This window comes from Dicentrarchus labrax, unplaced genomic scaffold, assembly GCF_905237075.1.
Source record: "Dicentrarchus labrax unplaced genomic scaffold, dlabrax2021, whole genome shotgun sequence".
Classification (NCBI taxonomy): domain Eukaryota; kingdom Metazoa; phylum Chordata; class Actinopteri; family Moronidae; genus Dicentrarchus; species Dicentrarchus labrax.
The window spans coordinates 22,974,244-22,999,877 of record NW_026136706.1 but is presented as its reverse complement, the minus strand read 5'-3'; the positions used below and the strand labels follow the sequence as shown (position 1 = coordinate 22,999,877).

At 39.3% G+C, this 25,634-nt stretch overlaps 1 protein-coding gene across 2 annotated transcripts in view; it reads left to right on the top strand.

Annotated features, from left to right (window-relative positions):
• The window catches only part of adcy5 (adenylate cyclase 5), an 85,470-nt gene that overhangs the window by 41,635 nt on the left and 18,201 nt on the right, over positions 1-25,634 (top strand). For both annotated transcript variants that reach the window (XM_051404306.1, XM_051404305.1), the window contains exons 4-9: positions 12,787-12,898; positions 16,379-16,506; positions 17,368-17,526; positions 17,651-17,792; positions 20,808-20,945; positions 25,025-25,047. In XM_051404306.1, the coding sequence (XP_051260266.1) occupies positions 12,787-12,898; positions 16,379-16,506; positions 17,368-17,526; positions 17,651-17,792; positions 20,808-20,945; positions 25,025-25,047 (702 nt within the window). The remainder of the gene's footprint in view (positions 1-12,786; positions 12,899-16,378; positions 16,507-17,367; positions 17,527-17,650; positions 17,793-20,807; positions 20,946-25,024; positions 25,048-25,634) is intronic.

The window sequence follows — 25,634 nt, the reverse complement described above, 5'->3', positions numbered from 1 at the left end:
CTTTGTGTGCAGTAGTACTACAGTACATTAACTTATTAATAGTGAGTGCTGAAAAATAATATACTCAACTCCAGTGACTCATTTGAGGATTTTGAGTTCATAAGGATCTTCTGAATCCTATTCAGGAAACTCAGAACTCTAAACTCTGTTGCAAGTCAGACAGAAAATCTGGACCTGCTGAAATGATGTGCATGAAAGTGATTGAAAAGCTAGTTTGAATCTCTTTGCCAAGCCTTTTATATACATAATAATGCCATTTTTAATTCAAATGTAACTGAATCTCCATTGTTTTTATTGGCTGTTTTTATTGGCTATTGTTATTAGCTGTCAGTGGTCATTCTGATCTGGATCATATTCAGTCTGCAAATCAGAAAGTTCCAAATAAATAGTCTCTTTTCAAGGCAATGTTTCCTCAGGCAAGTGTCAATGATAAAACAAGCATTTTCTACCTCTACAAGAAATGCCTTTCTTTTTGACACTTGCCTGGGGAAGCTTATGAATATTAAAGGTCCAGTGTGTAACATTAGTAATAATAGGTATGTTTTTATTAGCGTATATTTCACCTGAAAATAAGAATTGTTGTGTTTTTGTTACCTTAAGATGAACCTCAAGCCTAGCCTCAAGTGGCACTTCAAGTTTTTGTTAGATGCCACTAAATCCTACACACTAGTCCTTTAAAAGGTTTCCTTGAAAAGTGAGTTAAACAATTTATTTGGAGCCTAAGAGTGTGCAGACCTCTCTCTTTGTGCCCTGAAGTGATATTTTTTGTCTGGCCTATATTTTATGGTGATTTAAGATAATATTCCATTTAAATTGTTAAACCATGTTTTACTCATAGACTTATTTGAAGTATGCCATACAGCTGGGATTACATTTAAATAAAAAACTGAAGTTGGCTAAACTAAAATGGACCCAAATCTGAATTAAAATAAATACCTTCTGGTGCATCCCAGTGGTGAAGATAGGCTTAGACCTGCTTAGTTTAACACAAAATCTACCTAAACTACGATTAATCCTAATCTTTATTTAAATGAATACTTGTTGGTGCAAGACATAAACTCGCCACTAATAATGAAACAAGTGTGTTTCAGGTTTACCTTCAAAACTTTCATAAGGATGAGGTAGAGGTGTTGGGAATAGCTAATATATTATAATACCAGTCACATACACATTTACACTGTGTAAAATAAATGTTTCAAATCATTTTGAGTTCAAAACAATGTTTAAAATTTTGGTGCAACAGAATTGTAAAATAAACCATGATTTAATCCAGATTAATCCTGAATGGTGCAGCCCACCCACAGACAAAGGCAGAAGAGGAGGGAGAATTGCAGGTTGTCATGACAATAGGCAGCATGGTATTTTCCCAGAGTATTTATCACCTGTATCTATACATACAGTATCAGTAACCCTTATTCTTGAAATGAAGGTTTTACCATGATTGTATATTGATGGATACAAAACAATTTTGAATAGGGGTTTGATGCAGCTCACATACGCACTCTTGTAGGTGGTTAGCCCTGATAGATAAGTGATGGATAAGTGTTGATGGCCACCACACATGTGTAGAGCAATTGATGCTACTATGCAATCAGCTAATCAAGATAGCTATATATATATATCCAACACATCAGGAGGAATCCTGATAATAGTTTTTGGAAAGGAAATATAAAACATGCCTCTATTATTATTTGTTGTAACTTTACTCCTACGGTGTTACATATCTGCAAAATAAGCATTGAGTAAGTGACCTTGGAAATAGCGAAAAAACTGTCCACTTACTGGAAATGTTACAGAGCTTTTAGCCACATCTCATGGGATCCATCAGTTGGGTTTGATCAGTTGTTAGGGAACAAATCAGAAACGCTTCCATTTTGTCAAATTTAACTCAATTTAACTTGTGCACTTATTAACGGTATGTAAAATGACTGATCAAGGCCTTATGTGTAAATCTATACATATATGTATTTATATGGATTAATAAATGAAATCAGTGCAGTTTTCTTCCTGTGTACTTCCTGTAGCCTACCTGAAAATAATTTCTGTTACAGTAAATGTTTCTCAGCCTGCTGAATACAGTCTGTCTGACCTGGCTAGAGGCCAGTGATAGTTGAGCAAAGGCCGGAGTCTGTGAGGGTGGAATGAATGGACGCTTCAGCAGTGTTTACGTGCCACTGATGTCTTACTTTTGATGTGGATTCCTAGTGCGTATGTAATTTCCATCATGTGATAACAGGGGGTCATATATGGGGAGGAGATCATAACCCCTGTCACTGTTTAAAGATAGTCTTTGGTGTCAGATGTCAATGGCATCATTGATCTTTCTCTGGTCATTGATTGACTCCTGATGACTTTGACCTCTTCGTAGTTGATGCTTTCACTGGTTTTGACGTGACGTTCACAGGCAGCAGATGTTGTATGTTTCTGGTGTTCATTTGGTATCTTGTCGGGGTCCTTGCTGTTCCAGTGATGCAGTGTCGAAACACAGGTTTACCTTACTTGGGAATGTATGAGGTAGCTTTGCTCTAATAACTTTTAACACTGAGCTAATAAAATAGGAGATCAGTTTACTGTGAAACCCCACAGGACAGATGCAGTTAATCCACTGTGGTTAGGTTTGGCACCACCTTGTGGATTAATAAAACACTGCATCAAGGTGACACTGAGAACAGACTTGTTATAACTCTGTGTGTGTGTGTGTGTGTGTGTGTGTGTGTGTGTGTGTGTGTGTGTGTGTGTGTGTGTGTGTGTGTGTGTGCGTGCGTGCGTGCGTGCGTGCGTGCGTGCGTGCGTGCGTGCGTGCGTGCGTGCGTGCGTGCGTGCGTGCGTGCGTGCGTGCGTGCGTGGAGCAGCAGCAGCAGCAGCAGCCCAAGTATCAAACTGTGCAGTGAGGGTTTTATGGCCTATGGCTGTCACAGTCAGGTGGAAGCCCAAACCTCGATACATAATAGGTGCTATTGAAGCCCTGTATCACTTTGATGTGTCCCTTTTAATCCTCAGGGGTTAGAGCATCAGGTCATGTACTTGGAACTCTTGTACACAAAGATCTTTTCATCACTATTATGTGTATTATCATTATCAGGAATTTTGCTTTTTTTGTTGCCTAAGTTTAAGAGTTCAGTAAAATTAAGAGTGCAGATTGTTTTTGGAGAGTGGGCAAGGGTAAAACATTTGTCCGGGGCATGTGATAGAAGATGCTCTAACTAAAGCTAATATGCAGCGAGCTATATGAGCAACCATGAACGTGCACAAGCGGACGGTTGTGTTATATGCAATTAAGAAGCAAACACCAAGGAGGTCGTGTTGGTTTGCAGTGGATGTATTCAGGACAGCTGTCGAGCTTCAACAAAATTCAGTGACCTGTAACTCATTCTTACCTGTGAAGACGTTATCCTTTTACGTAATTAGAAATAATCTGCATTTTCAGCTGGAGTAAACCAAACCAAGAAACAAAAAAGGAGATGTGTGATTTTTGTACTGTAGAGTGTCCTACCGTACGGTTTTTTTGCGACTCACTGGGGAGTAGGCGGCACATTAGCAGCATCCGCTAGGCTCGGCTGAATTCTGTCTGTGGTCATAAGTGTGTGGTTAATGTGTAGCTAACCAGGTGTGACCTGGCCTGTCAGGGAGCGGGCAGTGGCTTTTGGTAATTGGGGCTCTGCTGAGAGGCCGAGTAACAACAGGAAGAGAAGTGACAGCTCCCACTGCTACAGCTAAAGAGTAAGAGGGTAAACAGAGGGAGGTAGAGAGAAGGAGAGGGGTCTTGGGGTCTGGAACTTGTAGCTGTAGGAGATAAACATTAGAGTCTGTGTTTCTACCCATCTGCCTGTCTTCTAGTCTTAATTCAGGAGTCCTGAGCCATCAAAAACAGATGCACCAGAGCTGCAAATTTTTCACAGTTAAACCATAAAAGGCACGTAGTTATACCCTTTGATCCAACATAAAGGTACAAGTAGTTATCTCCACCAGGCAGACACTACTGGACCCATCGGCCTAATATTTTTTGTGCATATTTATGACTGTATGCTCAATGACCTCTTGTGGTTGCAGAGATTCATATTTTTTTATTTACTTGACTTCTGACTCCCCACTCCTCTTAACCGTCTGCTTTGGAATCTTTCTTCTGTTAGGGACAAAGGATGTGGCGGTCATGTCAGATAGGTACTTTATTGACCCCCGGGGGTAAATTAAGGCGTTACAGCAGTTCACATCTCAAGTGAGTGCTGGCAGATTCTTGTGTTACTTTCATACATACACACTGGACGCACAGCCTGCCCCTCCCTCCCCGTTCCCCACCCACATTGCACTAGACCAGTGTGATATGACTTGGGATGGCGTATAAATAGCACACATAACACCACTTCTAGGGAATTTTGCCTGTCATGTCTACACATTTTATGCTCTTTTTGTGTCATTTTACACCGTTAGAGATTGCGCATTGTATATGTTTTAGCCGTGGTGGAAAGGATGACGTCAGTTGACCTTCATTGTGAAGGTAACAATAATAAACACATGGCTAAAGTCTGTGAACAGTCACAGTTTGGTGAGGTAGGCACCAAAAGTACTTGAGTAGGTTTAAGAAAGGATCATTGTTTGGGTTAAAATAAGCATGTTAGTTACATCAGTTAAATTCCGTACGATGTCATCATTGACTTTTGGTGACATGGACTGCGGTTTCACTTTACTCGTCTACTGAGTGCATTCTTCTAGTTTCTGATAGTTCAGGGGAGAAAGATGATATGTCCTACTGACTTTTCCTCTAGTGCTATTTAAATTTCTTTCCAATACTTTGGTTAATGGCTGAATACTTTAGACTTAATGCTCATTTACACATGTTGCTGAGATGCTAAACTAAGATGATGAACTTTTATACATACTTAACTTTAGCCATTGTTGTTGTGGGCATGTTAGCATACACTGTAACATTTAGCTCAAAGAACCGGCGTCCCTTAGGTACAGCCTCACAGAGCCGTTAGCAAGGCTATAGAATACCAAGTCCTTGCTACACTCAGGACTAATAATTAAATATGCAAGGAATAGGGATAAACAAAATCTGCCAGCAGTCTTAGTTATATTTCTGTTTTTACAGGATTTTACCAGGTTAAATCAAAAAGAGTTGAGTGTTTCTGCTTTCATGTCTTCAGTTGTCTTTAGTCAAGTCTCAGTCAAGTCTCGATCCCTTGTCACTTTAGGTATATCATTTTAGTTCTGAAGGTATAGTTGCTACTACTACTCCTAACTATACTATTGATAGCCCAGTTGTTGTTGTTGTTGTTGTACCACAAAAGGTATAATTCTGCTGTACTTTTTCCTGAGAGTGTGGCATCCCACTTGTGTTTGTCCTTGGGAGTAAAATGATGTCCTGTGGCTTCAGCAATGAGGCCAAAATGTGTGCTGACTAAGGTATTATGCAAGAGGGCTTTGGGGCGGATGTTTTGATGCTGCCGGGTCGCCCTGTCAGCATTTGGGAAATATTCAGAACATTGTGACTGTTGCTGTTATGTAGGCCAGCAGCACCCCGAAGAGAAAGACATGGAAAGAACATTGCATAAATTAGAGGAACTGACCTTGCCTTTGTTCTCCATGTTCTAATTGCAGTTAGGACAAGAATTGACACTGCACGGCAAACACACATGGTTTTAGTGTGTGATGCAGTTAATTATGCGCGTGGCTGTTACATAATGCCGTTCTGCTTCTGCTGATGCTCTTAGAGCCAGGCCTGACCTGAGAATCACTCTGTCCTTGGTGAGCAGACAGCGACACACATGCATGCAGCATAAAAATCAGCTGATGTTCACTGCCTTTATATACAAGAAAAGATGAGATCGCTGGCCCAACTAGGGTGACAAAAACACAGTCAGAAAAACACAGAGAGCCCCTATAATGTATGTAAAGGAATATTTAACCTATTAATTGTTCAAATTCAGCTTAAAGGATTTGTATCCATCCTGGTGTCCAGATGCTCAATGTTTTTTAAGATTCAGCAGATGAGAGGGAGAGCAGCATAAATACACATTGTTTGCAAATGATTGCCTCAATGAACAAGATGCATCACGTTCGGCCAAGAATCTAAAAAAGAGAGAAAGACAGAAGGGCAGAGAGAGAAAGAAAATAACAGGAAACGAAGACAGTTCTGGAAAGGATGAGTAATACACAGGGGTGAATGGAATGATGGAGTAAGAGACAAAGAAAAAGAAGAAAGTCTGAGCCAGACAGCGATGAAAAGGACTAAAGGGTCTGTGAGAGATTGTATTCCTTGCTGAGGTTAGCAAGCAACCAGCAGAGCAGTGGGGTTAAGCAGCCAGGGGGGGTCAGAAAAAAGGCAGCTGGCTGGTGGCAGTGGTAGTGCCAGACGAGAGGGAATCACAGGGTCAAGCAAGGCCAGTGCTGCGCAGCTTTGGTTCAGCTGAGATTTGACCCAAAGCAGATTTTGTGGTGGTGGCTGTGCAAGCAGGAGAATGGACTGCCTACATATTCTCTTACTCTCTATTTGTCTTCTGTTTTTCCTTTTTTCTTGTGAATCTGTTTCTCTTTAAATCACGCTAGGCTATTTACAGTAAACGTCTACATTGTCACTTCCTTTTGTAATTCTCATATAGATGTGCTTTATATTGTTTTGTGGCCACCGTAGTTTCTCTTACACACTTCACAGCCCGTTCTTATTCCCAGGTCGTCAGATACAGACACGAGTGGTGTTTAGTTAGTTACAATCTGCAACTTAACCGCCAGTAAATCCTACACACTGGTCCTTTTAAACTTTTGGTTTGGCATACTTTGAAGGTATAGGGTGACAAGGAGGTACGACCCTCCCTTTTAGTTTTAGTCTGCTGAGCATTATACCTGAATGTTCCTTTTAGAAAATGACCACACTGACCCAAAAGACAAGAGTCTGGTCTATTGACTTGTATTACATGTTTATGTAACCAGTGGGTAGTAAAAGGTTAACAGTTAACAATCCCCATTGAAGATAAAATTCTCTTTTCATGGGTGTAAGATAAGCAGCACCAACAGAGGTGATCTGTGTCAGAGCGTTGTGAAATAAGATGGTAAGATGGTAAATCTCCAGGTTGAATCATTAAAGAGTAAAATATTATAAACCCACAATACAGTAAATTAAAAAATAAACTAAAAAAATGAATCACATCCAAATCCTAATATTATATTTATATACTATAACAGGATATCCCCCGCAGTAAACATTAAGTTTAATTCAGTTCAGTGCAGACATTGTGACCTTTGTGTCTGTCCTGGTAGTAAATGGAATAACCACTCACACTTTTTAAGTTGAATGTATCACATGAGTATTGTGGTCGTATCCCAATAATGGCTTTATACATAGCAAAATGACAGTGCCTCTGCCTACATGAGGTTAAAGAGTAGAGTACAGTTATGGCTGAGGGGTTTTTATTGACAGGCCGTAATGTATTGCACTGTACTTTACATGTCGTCTGTAGATATCTGTGATAAGCATGCACAGCCTGTTTCTCTCATTTTGTTGAATTAAGCTTATGTGAGCAATGCAACACCCTGAACCAAACATTTAGTAGTTAATGGTTTCTGTGGATTTGGCTTTCCTCCTCAAAGTGAGTGTTTAGGCTTTCTTCAGTCTCTTGTCCTCAGTCACTCTTGAATTGATCACTAAAGGCTCTGTTTATCCCAAACCCAAAATATCAACTGATCCGAAAACAAACAGTGAATCATAGAGTTATCTCCAAGGCATTCATATTTTCACAGAACTTTGTGGTTATCATTTCAAAACCTTTCATGTCTTTGTGTTGTTATCAGTTGGGGAAATGATTGCCTTAAATCCTTGTGGGTTCAAAGAAGGACGCAGCATCAAACAAACTGTGTTCATGTTAACCCATTGCAGCGTCATCAGATGCAAACTAACACAATGTCTGACATCTTTCCCCTGTGAGACTCCAGTGCCTCTCAGTGCAGGATTTCCTCTGCAGTCACTGTCACTTACGAAAGGATTTAATGTTGCGTACTAACGAGTAACTCATCACCAAGGTAACGATTAAATGGGACTTAAAGACCTCAGGTCTCTTTCTCATACCCTCTCTCACTCTGCTGCTTTTGTAGCTCACCACCCACTGTCGCCTCTGATGTTACATCAGGCTGTGGGAAGTGGCCTTGCTCTCTGCTTCACTGTGTCATTGGGGAGGGATTGATAATCCATCAGGAAATCTGTGCATTATGTGTTTGACTATAAATAGCTTCATCCTAAGACAGAGAGCATGATCTAGCTTTTACACTGCAAAAATATATTTATATATATTATATTTTTCAAACATACATATGTTTTCTTGAATCATGAAATGATCTGCCCTACTCTGCCTGAATCCCTTGTGAAAAACCACACATTTTTAAGTGAGTGCATTTAATTTTTGAATAAATAAATGGCATATTTGTTGCCCTGCAAGGAAAAGTTAAATTTATAAGCCACAAAATGAACCCATCCTAAGTTCAGTCCAATCAAGGGTTTTACCAGTTTCAGCTCTCTGACTGTAGTTCAGTAAACACACAGTACCTCACTGGAAGATGTGTCTTTATTGGAGTTGCTGCAGTTGATATGGCACAGCAATTCCACTTGCTTGCATTGTCCCCATAGACTACTTTCTATAAGAGGTAACAGTGAGACTGTTGGCAGACATCTGAGATGATTGAGATAAACAAGGTTCTGGGTGAACAACTTTCATTGGAATGAATTGGAATTTTTAAGTCCAGTAACCAGTTGTCTTTAGACACATGGGGGTACATAATAACTAATGTTGGTTTAATGCCAAGGCACAAGTCAGTGTGCTGTGATTTGGAAGTAATAACCACACTTGCCTTCAGTCTTTCTAGAGCATGTCCACCTTCCCTCTCCCTCTGCTTCATCCTTCCATCTCTTTTCCTCTTTCCTCTTTGACCATCACTGCTTCTACCCAGTGAGACAGACCCGTCTCTGAGCTCAGACACACTGGTCAAGTGTCTGGTTTCACTCGACCTCCCACGTAACAGTTCACAGAAAACAATCAATTATTCCCAGAAATGTGTACCCCAGAGTGGGGACTCTTAATCCTTTTCAGCCTGAGGCCCAAATTGAGGAAATTTAGGCATCTTGAAACCTAGGTTCATTAGAACATGTTAGTGCTCTTGACATGTGGGCAGCCAAGAGTAAAAGTCTGTGAACTCTGGAAAAACCCTGCCGAAACACTCAGACAAAATTAACGTCACATACCCAGAATACAAACTCACACTTTTGTATGTGCATATATGAAGATAAACACCCGCACACCCTGCCCACACATACTGCACAAACACACCATGTTCTTGGCTGTGTAGCAGGCACCTACCCTGTGAGATTCATGTGAGCTTGTTTGGTCTGAAGCCTTTGTTTATTTATAGCCCTCTCTTGTCCTTCCTAGGGGTCTGACTCAGAAAGCCACTTGTACATAGTCAGGAAAATGTTGCAGTATCTTGTTTCACAAAATCAATCAAAATCAAAACAATGACAATACTGTTTGGCTAGTTGTTATTACGTTATTACATATCAGATGCCTCTGTTAACCCGGGATTTTCTAATCCAGCTATGAATGCAACATGGATGGCTCATTCTACTTTAAGAAAATATGTTTTTTGCAGGAAGAGTGATGCAACTCATGGATAAAAATGCAATTTAAATACAATATGAAAGTGGTACGGCAAACTGCATTACAAAATGAAATATGTGGTAAACCTGCTTCCCCTTTGTGCACGTCATCCCCTTTTTCTCCCCCCATCCCAGTTTCCTGTATCTGCAGGCTGTTACTATCCAAATAAAGGCAAAAGAAAAAGAAAAGAAATACACGTACTGCATTACTGGCCTAGATGTCTTCATATTAAGAGAATATAGTAATAAAAAGAGCGTAATAGGTGTGCCACAAGCATCAGTGTTTGGCCCTATATCAGTTACAATAGTTTATAGTTAAAGATTGTCATGCTGTAGACATAAAAATGCTAATGCTAATAGTTAAGCTATTTCGGATATTCTTGTCAAGGGGTAAGGGATGGAGCATATAGTTCCTGAATATAAATGGTATGCCGTAATCTCCTGTTAGAAAGACTTAGACAGAGAGTAAGACTTTTAATTGAAAACTTAAGACAAATAAGAAATTGTCTTTCTACTCTGATGCCAAGATATTTTACGATATGTACGCTATGATCCATTCCCAGTTTTCCTATTGAGTTAGATCTTAGGGACAGTTTAAAGAAACAGTCATTTAATCACTTCAGTGTTTGTACAAAGGCGGTATGGAAAATTGGATAAAAAGCCCTTTTAGTATCATTGTTGTACGGTATTGGGGGGCTTTGTCTTTTGAGCTTTGTGAATTTTAGATTTTCCTGTGTATTAAATTAAAGAAAATTAGCTCTGAGCTATCTCTGGCACAGTAATTTAAAGAACATTTATGAGTATGAATCACAATAATCTTACAGTGGAGGAGCTGGTGGGACTAAGCAGCATGCATAAGAGCAGCCGTGGCATGAATAATCAGAGTGAGGGAATATTGTCAGATTATGATGACTGCCATGTTAACTTGTGCAAGTGTGATTGAAAGAGTCAGCTGACGCAGATCAACGGCCTGTTTTGCCTGAATTAAGACAGTGCTCCGTTTAAATAATATGAGCTACTTGGTTTTATAGCCGATTGATCTGCAAACTGCTCCAGACCAAAGGTAGACAACTGTACAGGGTTGTCCACCAACTATTGTTAACGTAGCCCTTCTAATCAAGTTTTCACACTGCAAAATTAGGATAGCAGATTAAGTTGGGAGGTTAGTTTAAGTTTATTTAATCACTGGAGATCCCACAGGGCACTGAGTCAAGCTCAGGTGAGTCATTGTCAAAGTTGCTCCAAGGAAGACAGTGTTAAGCAGTATTCAGTAGCAAAAGATACAAGGCTGGTCTTGCCTTCTGAGTTTGACTTATGAAGTTCGTCACATGTTTCACCCCAGGAGGGAACCAGTGACCAGAGAATAAATATGCTTATTGAAGAAAGAAATGTCAAGCGCGAGATGTGACTTTGTGTGGTGGAGGGTAATGATGCTTCACAGAACAACTTGAGCCATTCAAGACAAGCTTGTGGGTTTTATCTGTCTCCCACAACTAATGCTGAGCCTATTACTGTCTCTACCTGCCAGCCTGGTCCCTTTGTCCTTGTTTCTCTCTGACAGAAATGATTCAGCCCGATGAGATCATCTGTCCTGCTGTTGTGCCAGTGTTAGGAGCGTAATGAAAATGCCTCAATCACAAAAGACCTTTGCTGTATCAGTTTACCTTGTTCTCAGGGAAAGGAAGTGTAAAGTTACTTGCAAATGTATTAGGTATCTCTCTCTCTCTCTCTCTCTCTCTCTCTCTCTCTCTCTCTCTCTCTCTCTCTCTCTCTCTCTCTCTCTGTCCATCACACTCACTCTCTCTCATGCTATTTTGCCAGTCCTCATTAGCACAATTGCTATATCCGGTACAGATTACATTGTATTACATTTAGACATGACTGTGCTTGAAGAAGCTTTGTACAATCTCACACCTTTCACCTCCATCAATGGCTTCAGTGGAACATCTTGACCGGAGTCATTTAATCCCCCTCCCGTACCTCTTGCAGTTCCTGTATTAAGCTCTCGTCTGGTGTAGGCTGGTAATGGTTTCTTTTTTATGAGTTTTGACATCAAGTATTTTATGGGCTGTCGCAAAGCAGGTACACTTTTCAGGAAGAAATCTTAGATGACAGCTGTAATTTGTCAAGAGAAGGGGTAGACCTTGGAAAGATTAAGCCTTTCAAACTCACATTTACACCACTGGGCAATTTAGAGCCGCCACTTAGTGTAACTAGTCTTTGGACTGTGGGAAGAAACCTGAGCAGCTGGAGGAAAGCTGGCCAGCAGGTTCCAATCTCAGAGTCTTTTTTCTGTGCACCAGACATCAAACATGCACTTGCTGCTGAGTTGTTTTTAGAAAAGACTGTTCTCACAGCGCTGATTGCAGTGAAGGAACGTAATGGCACCTTTTGTTGGATGAGATGGTTTGCTGGAATCATAAGTTTTGTTTTTGGTCTCTTCAGAGGACTCTGAAGAATGTTGACCTGGCCTGGCACAGGGAATTGATTTCCAGTAGGCCTTTGGCTTTGGCTAAGTATGCAAACAAACATAATTGATTGTGTTCACATGTGGGAAGGCGGTGAGGGATCATGATGTTGTTGTTGCACTAGCAACCAAATGAGTGGAATAAGGTTAGAATTATGTTTCTCTAGGCTTTATGTAGGTGAACCTGCATGTAGCTCACTTGGATTTTTATAGCTGTTTATTTTATACTTCTATGTAGAACATTTACAGTTGTTTTGCCTCTGTAATCAAGGTCCAAAGGTCCAGGATTTGTTGGCAGAAATGGAATATAATATTAATTTGTATATTTTATTAGTGTATTATCACCTGAATATAGGAGTTGTTATGTTTTCATTATCTTAGAATGAGCCGTTTTTATGTACAGACGTTGTTGGTTGCCTTCTATAGTCCACCATGTTGAACCAAAATGTGTCTACAGTAGCCCGGAATGTACAAACCAAACACTGGCTCCTAGGTCTTCAAATACAGATGTGAGTGGTGTTCAGTTAGTTGCAATTTGGAACATAACTGATACCACTAAATCCTACACACTGGTCCTTTATGTTGAAGCTCCCATGGGTTATGCCTTCCTGTTAAAGCTCATTGCTGGCAGGTGAAAAGAAGTATATTGAATTCTGTTTCTCTTGTCTTTGTGTTTCTACAGCATCTTATTTGCAGACATCGAGGGTTTCACCAGTCTGGCATCCCAGTGCACAGCACAGGAGTTGGTGATGACTCTTAATGAACTCTTCGCCCGCTTTGACAAGCTGGCAGCGGTAAGAATGCCATCACACACATATACTGTATGTAAAGGCCACAGAATAATCGCAATTCATTGCAAATTAAAATGTCAACAGCGCTTATTAAGATAGCAAGCTAGTAAATTATTGATTATTGTCAATGGGCAGAAAATATTACAATACATAGAAATAATTCAACAATTCGCATATAACAAAAGGACAGGGATTGTTCTGGCAAGCTCTTGTGTTATCTTGGGTGTTACTTGTGAAATTAACACCCAATATACACAGTTACACTTATGTGTGACATCAGATTGGAGGACAGATGAGCCTGATCACATTTCCGGTGAACCTCTTCCTTCTAATGACTCTGGATGAGGTGAATAACTCAGTTATTGAGGGTACTCAAGTTTTTCACCTCAATAGGCTCACTGAACATCCTGCACATAATGACTAAAATGGTAGTGAAGGACTGTACAACAGCAAATAGTTCCCAATTAACCTGCATTTCCTGCAGTCTGGTGGGTTTATTTAACCTGTGGTTGCAATGGAATCTGACTAACTTAACGTGTGCACACAGATGCATGTAGACTGGCTGGACACTCTCATCAGTATACTGTGTTTCGAACGCTGGTAATTGTCCTCATGGTGTAATGGTGAATCAGTTGGTGCATGATGTTCCTTGTTCAAGGCTCACCTCTGAGTGTTTCTGAGTTTGACGATCAGATAAAACCTGAAGCCTGAATTACGTTGTGAATATGCACTGAGGATTAGTTAGCAGCATGGACTCCATGAAGGTCATATGGTATATGAGAAGGACTAGAGGAGTAGTCTCTCTAAAGCTTGAGGCTTTTTTTCAAGCTCCTGTACATGAGGAGGACTAGAAGAGGAAAAGCTGTTTTGAAGCACATGGATCAAGAAGCAGTAGCTGCACAGAAAATAAGACCTTGAGGCATTTGTGATATTTATACCATCTCAACTGTCTGAATATTTGATGTATTATTAAAACACTGGTAATATACAGTAGAGCTGAAATAATCCATGACATCGTTCTTGTCTTTCAAAAGTGTGATCAGCGTAATATTTTAAATACAAGTTGGCAGACGAGGTGCTGAGACAGTGATCAGAAAAATCATGGAGCACACATGAAATACACTGCAACTGCTAAACCAGGAGGGGAACAAGCTGTTCCATTAAAAATGAATGGAGCTCTCAATGCAAAGCAATGGACTTGATGCAGCCTGTGTGGACAATGTCAGATTTGACTGAATACTGACTGCAGTTCCTCACTGGCAGGTTTACAAAACACCTTCTCATGCTCAGCATCTAGTTTGTCAAACCCAACACAGCTCTAAGGTTGTGAAATATTTGGTTAACAATAGCATAGTTCATATCAGAGATACTCATGTCAGATGGTCCTGTTTCATTTAGACCAGTGGTTCCAAACCTGGGGTCTGGATCCACCCAAGGAGTCGTTAAATAAGAGATTTATCTAACGAGATTGTCCCTATGAATTATTAGATCATTTTACTCTCTTTCTACTGTCCAGGCCTCTAAATAAAATAATCTGAGGATGAATATTCATTCTTCAAGACAATTGGGAACCATCCACTTCAGATGTCCACACTGTAAGCTCAGTTTTTATGTGAAATGGTGGATGGAAGGCCAAAATAAAGAAAGAAAGATGCATTGTCATCTTGAGCTGGTTATTGTGTACTTTTTTTTATCCTTATTTTAATGTGGTCACTTACTAAATTTAAAAACTACAGATAAAACTCTTCAGCATCATTCTTAGCATTTCAAAGTGTCTTAAAGACAGCTAAAATACAGTTTTATAATACATAAATAAAAAAAAAATCATCATCATTCAATGCAAACACAAATACAGACATTATGCACATGTTCCAGCATTTAGAGGGTCAATCCAAACTATCTACATCATATTTGCCATCAATATCCTACAGCCAGACGTGTTTATAGCACATTTGTAACATCTGAACCACAGCTTCATAAATGGCACATTCATGAATATTAATATTTGCTTTTTCTTATCCACGATTGTTTGTCCAGCTAATGCTCGATGTATGCCATTTGTTTATGAAAGGTGAAAATATGAGCTAATCAATATTTATAAGTGAAACAGGCATAATGGCATTATAAACCAGAAACGTTGCTACTGACACTTTAATGTCCATGCCAGATGTACCTTGTATCTGTGTATACACATGCACACACACGCACTACACACACGTTCTCTGTCTATGCTCTTTACACAGTGGGTCTTTTTGTATTTTCCCAGAGCCATGTGCTAGAGAGATACTCAGGTGGCTATCATGAGACACAGTGTTCTCCCAAGCCCTACAGACACACACACACACACACACACACACACACACACACACACACACACACACACACACACACACACACACACACACACACACACCATATTATGGTCATCCCACACGGTGCTAATAGGTCTTTTATGTGTTTAATGTGTCAAATCCATGCTAAGATGCAACTACTGTAGAAATCCTGCTTTCTGTGTTCATGTTACAGTGTCTTGTTGTAGCAAATACAGCTTCTTCTCTTCTCAGCATTTTGAAGGTGCAAAGAATCAGCTCTGTGGCTGAATGCACAACACTTAAATCTAATCACGTTGATAAGGTAAACTTATCAGCATACTGTAACTTACTGACATTTGGTGCTGGGCAAGTAGCATGCAGTGGCTACAGTGGCAGAGTCAGGTAATAATTCTCTGTGGGTTCATCACTATGAGCTTCACGTCATTTGATGCATTGTTGATATGAAAATAATGCTTTGAGTTGTTTATACTGAGAGTCTGAGAAACAAGTACGTACAATTACGACTTACTTACCTGGGAATATAACATCCGTTTCCTGGGAAAAGGGTGAATTCTAGCCTAATTAAACAGACAGAACTACGGTTAATTCATCATAAAATAGCATTTATTCTAGATTTATAATATACATAAGGAGAGCAACAATTCCTCTTACAAGTATATTATCTTTGAGGTGGAAAATGCCAACCATACAGAATCATTGAAACCTGTTTTAAGGATATCCTTGATATGTGCAAGTAGTTGTTTCATGCTTAAAGTGCTGAGGTTGTTACTGGCAGGGAAGAGAACATTCATGGCTCTAAGCCACTATTTTAACACGAAGAGTGGTTGGAAGACATCGTTCCAGCTGCATTGATCCAGTTAAATCATTATAATAATGCTTTTTCACGGTTGGACTGTAGAACATACTATTGTATGTACGCACAATGGTCCTCAGTACACAATTATGCAGGAACACACAGACAGTAAACACATACTAAAAATCCCAGGTCCCACACCACCGCCTACGACAGCCAATATTAGTAAAGAATGAATGAACCTGTGGTGTATAAACAGAACAAGCTGTACAGTTTATTGTATCCAATCATTATGTAACCCATCACATTAAATGATGAGTTGGTGGACATTTCCAGTAAGTTGTTCTTTCCTGACAGGAGAACCACTGTCTGCGGATCAAGATCCTGGGAGACTGCTACTACTGTGTGTCTGGACTGCCAGAGGCGAGGGCCGACCACGCCCACTGCTGTGTGGAGATGGGGATGGACATGATAGAGGCCATCTCGTAAGTTGCCCCTGGGGTTAACAGGGTATCGCTGGTTAGCGTGTGACGGTATTAAAAAAAACATGTAAAATGGTTAGTATCTGCAGCAGCTGGACAGTCGCTGGGAAAAGCCCTTGGTGGATGAATGGATGATTTCCAGATCCAGTTTTAGTTATATTTCATGGGAATTATTTATGAGCAGTGGGAGCAGTAATGAATAACATCACTTGTTATTCAAGGATATTTTGCTGTTTTACATCCAAACCGCTGGTGTTCCTGCTCTTTTTCATATCTCAATCAGCTCCTGTAAATGATCACAAAGTCAAACTGTCACCCAATATCAGTGTTACAGTTACAGTTTAAGGCTCTGGGCTGATGTCTGGTACTGAAGGGCCTGCCCGCTCCTCAGTATTTTTCCAACAGTGTCCCAGGTTTTTAATCGGTCACAGCTGATCTGCCTCACTCTGCTCTGTTAGCATTATTCCCTGCCCTCTATTAATTCATCTAGCTGTCCATTTTCTGTATCCACTGATGCTATTCAGAGTAGTAAGGGTCTGTATGGGACCCGACCCCAACGTTGGATTCATAATCCAGAAGCTGTTGAGGCGATGCTATTTCCGACAGTAGACATACAGCAGGTGATTCAACCAGTAGCAATCTTCATTGGTTGAAACTGATTAGCTGTTAAAGCTGTTCAAGCTGCATAGAAAAAGCACCGCCTATGGAAACTTAATCAACAAGAGAATCTAGTCAGAAAGGGATCCCTGTACTGTACTCTAGGATACCTCAGCAGATGTAGGCAAAATTCTAAACAGTAATTTTACAGATGATTATTTTTGTCACTCCAAAATCGGTCCCCATCATTTTCAATGTTTTTTGCAGGTTGGTACGGGAGGTGACTGGGGTGAATGTGAACATGCGAGTGGGCATCCACAGCGGCAGGGTGCACTGTGGGGTGCTGGGACTCAGGAAGTGGCAGTTTGACGTCTGGTCCAATGACGTCACACTAGCCAATCAGATGGAGGCTGGCGGCCAAGCTGGGTATGTGTCTCCAGTTATAGTCAACTTAAAATTGACCGCTTTACAGAATTTTGTGCTCTTGTTTGAATATAGAGTATCTGAATAATGAAAATTTATGTGGTATCTGTGTTATTTGAACTTTTAGACGTATCCATATCACTAAGGCCACTCTGAATTATCTGAATGGGGACTACGATGTGGAGCCGGGAGCAGGGGGAGAAAGAAACGCCTACCTGAAGAAGAACGACATAGAAACCTACCTCATTGTGGGCTGCAGTCAGAAAAGGGTACGGTCGGTCAACCGTTTTGTCTGAAATTGCAAAGGCCCAAGTGTAAAAGATACATGTAAAAAGATACACCATATTTAGCTCTTATTATTTTAATGTCTTTTATTTAAAGCTGCATTCCTAGATTTAGAGAAAATATTTTTAGTTTATTGTCTGTTTAGGGTGTGGTCAGTTTTGAATGTTAATGGGTAAAAACAGGAAGAAAAGCAAGAATGATTTAAAAGATAAAATTAAAAAAGGCATTATTTAGATGCGAGTTATAGTGCTAGCCTTCTGGAGATTTCAGAGTCTGATTCAGCACATAAACAGAAGTGTTTGCAATCCTCCTAAATTTCTCTTTTCACCTTCACTGTCCTCATCACTGCAGGCCCTGTGATACTGTAAAATGTGCTGAAAACACTAGCAACAGACAACTTTTTGATGGTTAGAAACTGTGTAAAAACTATCTATTGCATTTCAAAAATGTGCACTTTTTGGTAAAAAATCATTAACAGTGAAAAACAATGAGCCTTATGAGCTGAGGCCCGATGGTACACATGCACAAAAAAATCCACTGAGACCATCCATGTGTGGGTGCTGAATTATTCTGAAGATAAGAACATGACATTTTGATACATCATCATAAGCAAAATTAAAATGCTGTTCCTATCTAAGCTATCTTTTAAAAAGAACATGCCACCAGTCCATATTGTACATATCATTGTTTATAAACCGGGTCCCATGTGAACTGTGTTTCGGAGAGAAACGAGTTCATCTCTGCTTCACTGCATGAGCTCCAGTTTGTTTATGACTGGACTGCTTTAATCAGCTGTCTCTGTCCTCCAGCAGGATCACAAGCTGTGACTATAGATAGCATGTCATGTGAAGTGATATCTTCCTCTCATTTTGCTGCTCCTGCTGTGAGACAGAAGGAGGATTGTACACAGTCTCATTATTTTGGTTACTTTTTATATTTTTATTTTTGAAAAACACATCCTAGAGCCAGTGCGCCATTCTAATATCATATCTGTAAGAAATAAAAGAGCTGCAGATGGTATCTCCAGAAACAATCTTTTAACACAACACTCGAAGCAATTATTTTTTCTCAACATAAAAATACCGCATTAAAGTAGGTGGATGCTTTTATTTACTGCTTCTCACAGTATGATGAGTAAGTATATGTTTAAAGTTGGTGTCTGCAGTAGGAGGAGGTTTTCTTTCTTTACTATGGCCATCTATGTTTGTTTACTGCTGCTTTGGATTTGACCTGTTGTCATCATGTCCTGCTGGGGAAAAAAAACATTATTCTTGAGACAAGACGCCAGGAACAGGCCGTTATGACCTCAAAGTAAGATCGCTGGTGAAGCTAACGATATTCACCTTTTGAATGAAAGGTTCTAGCATGATACAGCTGTTTCAGAAGAACTTTACATTAAGAATAGAGAACAGGGGAATTATTTCAGTGATATTAAAGGATCAGATTGCCTAAATTAAAAAATACATTTTCTTCTTACCTGTTGCCTGTTATATGTAGTCACGCAGATCGTTTTATTTTTTTACTTTAACTTTGATTGAAAATGTCTGTCTCTGAGATGTCTTCCTCCCAAATACAATGAAGGTGAAAAAAATTCCATTTATCATGCTCACAGCATTTAAATAAGACATTTATGGTATATAACAGTAACTTGCCTTTTCAGAAACGATGTCCTGGTTGACCCATAGACCCCGCTGTGGACAGCTTACACCGGAACTACTTTCTACTGCAGAAAAAGTCCTAATTAGAACGGTTGACAGTGAGGCATCATGAGTAACAAAGACAGTGTTTCTGGGAAGACACATTGCAATTATCTTTTCAATAGCAATAAGTATTACAAATATGATCCCATCAAATCTTCCAATATAGAAACTACAAAAAGATATGGGACAAAACCTCCAAAGACAAGGCTTTACTGTATTTTCTGTATTGTGTATCACATTGTTTCAACTCAGTGAAGCTACACTGTATGACGGTAGGTACTGTCAGTGGTGGGGCCCAATTACAACCTTATCAGGTGATCCAATTTTAGATCCCGGTAAAGCTTTAAGCTTATTCCATCTGAGTGCAGCAACACTTTTAATTGCTTCTTTCCCCCAGTCCTGGTTCTGTAAGTGTGAACCTCCAAAATAAGCCAATGCTGAGCTCTAGTCAACTCTTTCTATACTGTTGAGGTGATGCAAGATATATATAGGCTGTTTTTCTTGAAGGGCTTTATAAATGTACAATAAAGAGTGTCTGTATCTTCTAACCAAGTCACAGTTATGAATCTGACAGCTCTGTAATACAATATCTAGTCACTGAAATAAAGGTGGAGAGTGATGGAAGTAATCAAATCTTTAAGAAAATTAGAAATAAGTCCTGCATTGAAACAAATACTTGCTACTACTAACATAGTACCAGGAGTCTCAATTTAATACTCAGGCCTCAATGTGACATACATAAACAAATAAGTAAACAAACAACAAATCAGCAAGAAGAATGTTTTTTTTTCTACATACTTAACTAACATAAACCCTAGCTGATAACTTACATTAAGACAATTATTTTTGTAGTTTTTGTTTTTCTAGGTGTTTTGTCTAAATATGCAAATGATCATTACCTAATTTTACCTTTTTTAACTTTTTGGGAATTAAGGAAAAATATACAGATGCAAATAGACAAAGTGCTAAAATAAACTCCTAAATGTGTATTTTGGACGTTTTCTTTCCACTTGTATGAAAGAAGACAAAATGTTTGTTTTTTTAACTATCACTGTCAAATAAATGCAGAGGGGGTAAAAAGTGCAAAATAGCACAACATATTAATACTCATGTGAAGTACAAGAAAATAGCTTATAGTATAAAATCATTATGGTCCAGTAGATGGAAGATTGTCAGCTCAATCAGTTGTTGCCGAACTGAAAATAATCTTTCTTTTTTTCTATCTTTTGTGAGTTTATGTGAGTTTTGCAACATGTAATGAATATATCTCAATACCCATATTCTGTATCTTTGTTACAGAAAGAGGAAAAGGCCATGATAGCCAAAATGAACCGACAGAGGACCAATTCTGTCACCCACAACAGCGGCCACTGGACCGACCGTCCATTCTACAACCATCTGGGCGGCAACCAGGTCTCCAAGGAGATGAAGAGGATGGTGAGGAAAATTTTAAAAGTGGTCATTGTCATTTTCAAAGTATCCTGACCCTCTGCTTTGAAGAGCTGCTATTATGCCTGTCGGTGTTATTAGAGTGCCACAGCCAGCTGACTCTCTTGCCAATATCTCATCGCCGCTCTCATTTGGTGATGAAGCCAACACATTGTTAATACCCATAATCCTTTGATCTGCGGTCCCGATAAGCAGCGGCAATAGCCCTTCATGGCACACTCCACCTCTCGCGCTTCACCTCGGCTCTGAGAAGCTCTCAGGAGCACTCAGAGAGACAACAGCAGCGTGTGGGCGGCCGCGATGAAGCGAGTACCGCAACAGATTGTGGGTCCACTGCTGCCAGTTGAGCAGGCGAGGGAAAAAAGACCTGCATCCTTTAAACATTAACTTCCCCTTGGCTGAATTTGATTATTTAGGGAAAGCTTTAAATGTAGCAGCAGCAGAGTGATGTAACCATATCAAGATTCATCTCTTACTTACGTACTGTAGCTCTCCCTGCTCAGCTGCAAACTGTGACTCACTCAGTGAATGGATGCACCCACACCTGACACACAAAAATTGTTTTTTTGTTTATTCTCATATCATCAGTCCACCCACCGCTCTCAGTGAATCTATTATAGGGTAGAATGTGAGGAAACGCAGGCCGCACGCACAGTTCTGTATAAGTTTTACTATTTAACACACGCTGTATTAAAAATGGTATTTCCCAGCAACAAATTCTGATCCATGTGCAAGATTTAACAGTTTTAAAGTAATTTGATTTATTTGACCTCCATACTAACTAATTGAAAGCACATGTTAAAGGGGAACTCCTCCATTTTTTTCACATTTTTGTAGTAGAAACTGCTCCAAGTCCCACTGAAGAGAGAAAAAAAGCACCATCTACTGAAACACAAACACAAAATCTCAGGAAAAAACACAGAGTGATGCCAAAGTGATTAACAATTGTCCTTATTTTACAGTAAAAACAGAAACACAAGACTGCTCAGCGTACAAAACTCAGAAACTGTTATCTCCTGTCGTCCTGGAGGAGTAGCTACATTCAATTACTGGTCCTGACATCACGTCAGCGGCTGTGTTTTTTTTTCTATCGTTTGTCTAATATCAGTGTGTCACAAAAGTGTCTGTGTGTTCTTTACGCCCTGACTCACAGAGCCAAAGTCAAAGTTTGCAGAAACATTAATGCTTCTGACATCAACTTTGTTTGCCACAGTTCTCCATCCTCCTGCCTATCCCTCTCTATCTCCTCGCTGCTCATTAATCAACCGGCACGCTCTGAAGATAAAACAAGCTGTAGACACACAGTTGTAGAGCGTGAGGAGTCAAAGACGCTCAGAGAGCATGAGAGAGAATTTTTTTATTAAATGGGAGGGAGTGAGGGGTGTTGTATGGATATTCTCCCTTGTTCTGTCTATCCAGACACAGATGGAGCTGAGCAGTGGACTGTGAATGACTCATAAGGCATTCAGGAGTTTATACATGTACTTTCCATTGCTGCTGTTTATTCGTCTCCTCTCATATGCTGAGAGCATGAGAGCAAAGAGTGGGAATGCCGCTATTTTAGTTTTTACAAATTTTAAAATGCAACTGTTTTGGAAATACATTTTTTTTTAATAAAAATAGCTGCTTAACTGTGAACATTTTATTATTTTCTTTGTCATACACGATAGTGAACTGGATGTCTTTGGGTTTTGTGCTGTTAGTTGTAGAAAACTAGGCATTTTAAGACGTCACATTGGACTCTTTGAACTGTAACTAACATTTTCCAGAAAAACAATTAATTGATGAATCGATAATGAAAATAATCGTCAGTCTTTGCATGCAGAAGCCAGCTGTGTTCCTTCTGCACTGACAGTGATGCGTTTATCCAGAAGAGGGAGCTAGAGAGCAGCATTACATCACTTCATTGTAATACAGTTAGATGTGGACATGGATAGATGAATGAACGGCCTGTCGGACACAGGTTCAGGGGCCACAACCTCTGTATGGAGATTACATTTCCTGATGGAAAGAGTTATTATTATAGCTGCATGATTACTACAGTGCAATTTCACTGAACTATAGTAAGATTAGTAAAGCAGTTTAAACTCTCTACAAAAGACGTAAATTCTAAAAGGCAAAATTAAGATGTTTGTATTCATTTGTATCTTCTGTTCATTGATTTATTATCCACTGTAGAACTAAATCCTTGAATGCAGGATGTATGAGTATATTTATTATCTACAAAGTAGAATTACATGATATATTATGTGCAGAAATACATGAAATTATCAAATAATATGAATAGAAATTACAAAAAAGTCCAGAGTGTTATAAATGAAAAAAAAAAAGACATTTGATGATTGTGTTAAAGGCCCAGTGTGTAACATTTAGGATTATATTTTTGTTACCTTAGAATGATCTTCTACAGCCACCATTGCGCGCCTTCCATATGATTACGCCATGTTGATCCAGCATGTTTCTACAGTAGTCTAGAAGGGACAAACCAAACACTGGCTCTAGATAGGAGCGTTTTGCAGCCACCGTAGTTTGGTTGGAAGGGGCAGGGTGAAGCGAGGGAGATGTGATCTGCAGTTATACTGCTAGATGCTAAATCCTACACACCGAACCTTTAAGGAATAGATACACATTTTTGAATTAGGTAGAATCTAGTGGCAGCGACATGTGCATTTTCGGAGAGAGAAAAAGTAAAACTAACGAGTGAAACTCATCCTATTTGCTCAATCATGGAAACGTCTGCTTTTTATCCATTTCTTATTTCACCTGTTTTGTCCTAATCTCAAGAAATAAAAAAATGTTTGCAACAGAAACCCTTCTACCCCTCTATAATTGCTTGTTGACCACAGTCTGTGTTTGTTCCTGCTGTGCAGAGCTGAGAATGAGTGAGATAAGAATAGAGTGGTGCCAATCTTCAGCCCAGTTTGATACAAAATGTTTTTAGCATTTTTAGCAAACACCTGCTTGACTTTTATTTCCTGCTCACTTGTTTCCAGCCACAGGGAACCTTTTTCCTTCAAACCTCCCGTTTTATTTCATCTTTAACTCAGACTAGTTTTTTTTTATCACCTGGCCTCCAAGAAGGTTTGAGATTTTAGTGCTATCACTGAATTTGATAATTATTAAACTGAACAAGCTGATGTGCAATCAGATAGATCACTGGTGGGCTGAACCCCAGTTCTGATTAAAAGAATTGAAAGACCATTTTGGTACCTATTTTGGTAATCAGATAATCACTTCTTTATAAAAAAAAAGCCCAATATGTGATGGTTCCAGCTTCTTAACTATGAAAATTGTATTATTTTCTTTGTCATAAATGATAGCAAACTGGATGTCTTTGGATTTTGTGCTGTTAGTCGGAGAAAACTAGGCATTTTAAGACGTCACTTTGGACTCTGAAACTGTAACAAACATTTTCACAGAAAAATGATTAATTGATGAATCGATAATGAAAATAATCGTCTGTCTTTGCATTCAAATGATTTGTATCAGTGATTCAATAGAAGTTATAGTGCCATCAATACCACAGCTAAATGTTCTTGTATAAATCAAATTTTTATTTGGTATTTAAATAAAATGAATGTGCAAACTGTAGATAAGTAATCTAGAAGTTAAAGCTGAGCTGTTTTGAGTTGGAGATTTCTTGGGCTAAAAGTAATTTTTCATATTGATTAATCTGTCTATTATTATTGTCACTAAAATATCTGGGGAAAAAATCTAAATGCCCATAACAAGTTTCCAGAACCAAAAGTGATCATTTAGAAAGATATAAATGAGAGAAAAGCAGCAGTTCTCACATTTGAGAAGCTGGAACCAGCCCATGTTTGGCATTTTTACTTTATAATTTACAAAATCTAAAATAAATAAATAATATTCTGTATTAGACATTTCTAAACCTGTGCCAGGTTTGTTGATCGCGTCATTAAAATAAAGAAATTAGCCCAGTCTGGTTGGAATAAGGTAGAGAATAGTTCCCAGCTGTTGCTGTCAGACTGAGCGAACACTAGAGGTTGCTATTTCCAACTAATTGTCTGTTTTTGCTCTTTTCTGTTCTCTTTTCTGTCTTGCAGGGCTTTGAAGACCCCAAAGACAAGTGAGTAGTGACTGTATCTCAGCATTACTGTGTCTTCCCTCTCATAATGCTCTTTGTTGTATCTTTTTGTCTGTTTGATGAATCTCATACAGTTGGCTGAAAGACCTGAATCAGTGGGCCACTTTGAAATCAATAACAAACACGAGCCCTGAAAGGAAATGTAATTAGCACTGTTAATGACTGGTGGAGGGCCAGAACGACCACTACAAAATCAGGTTTGAGGTTAGAGATCAGATTACACTGATGCTGTGTTTAAACTGTATGAACCACATCTGTTTTCTTTTGAGGGACATTTGCTGTGAGCTCACTTTGTGAACTCACAAACACTGATGCTGCCAAAAAGGCATTAGTGGAAAGCACATTAACATCAGTAGCATTAACCCAATTTGCTTAAAAGAGCATAGATTGTAACATTAAATAATTGTACCTAGAGGAAGCTGTAAGGCCTGTACTGCACAAAAAGTACCTGCAGTTTGTTGATTTTCAGTTCAGCTTTAAAATGCTTGCAGACACATTTTAATATAAATACTTACAAAATTGCCTGTCTATCCTGATAAAAGTCTAGCAGAGTTGGTTAAAGTCTCAGA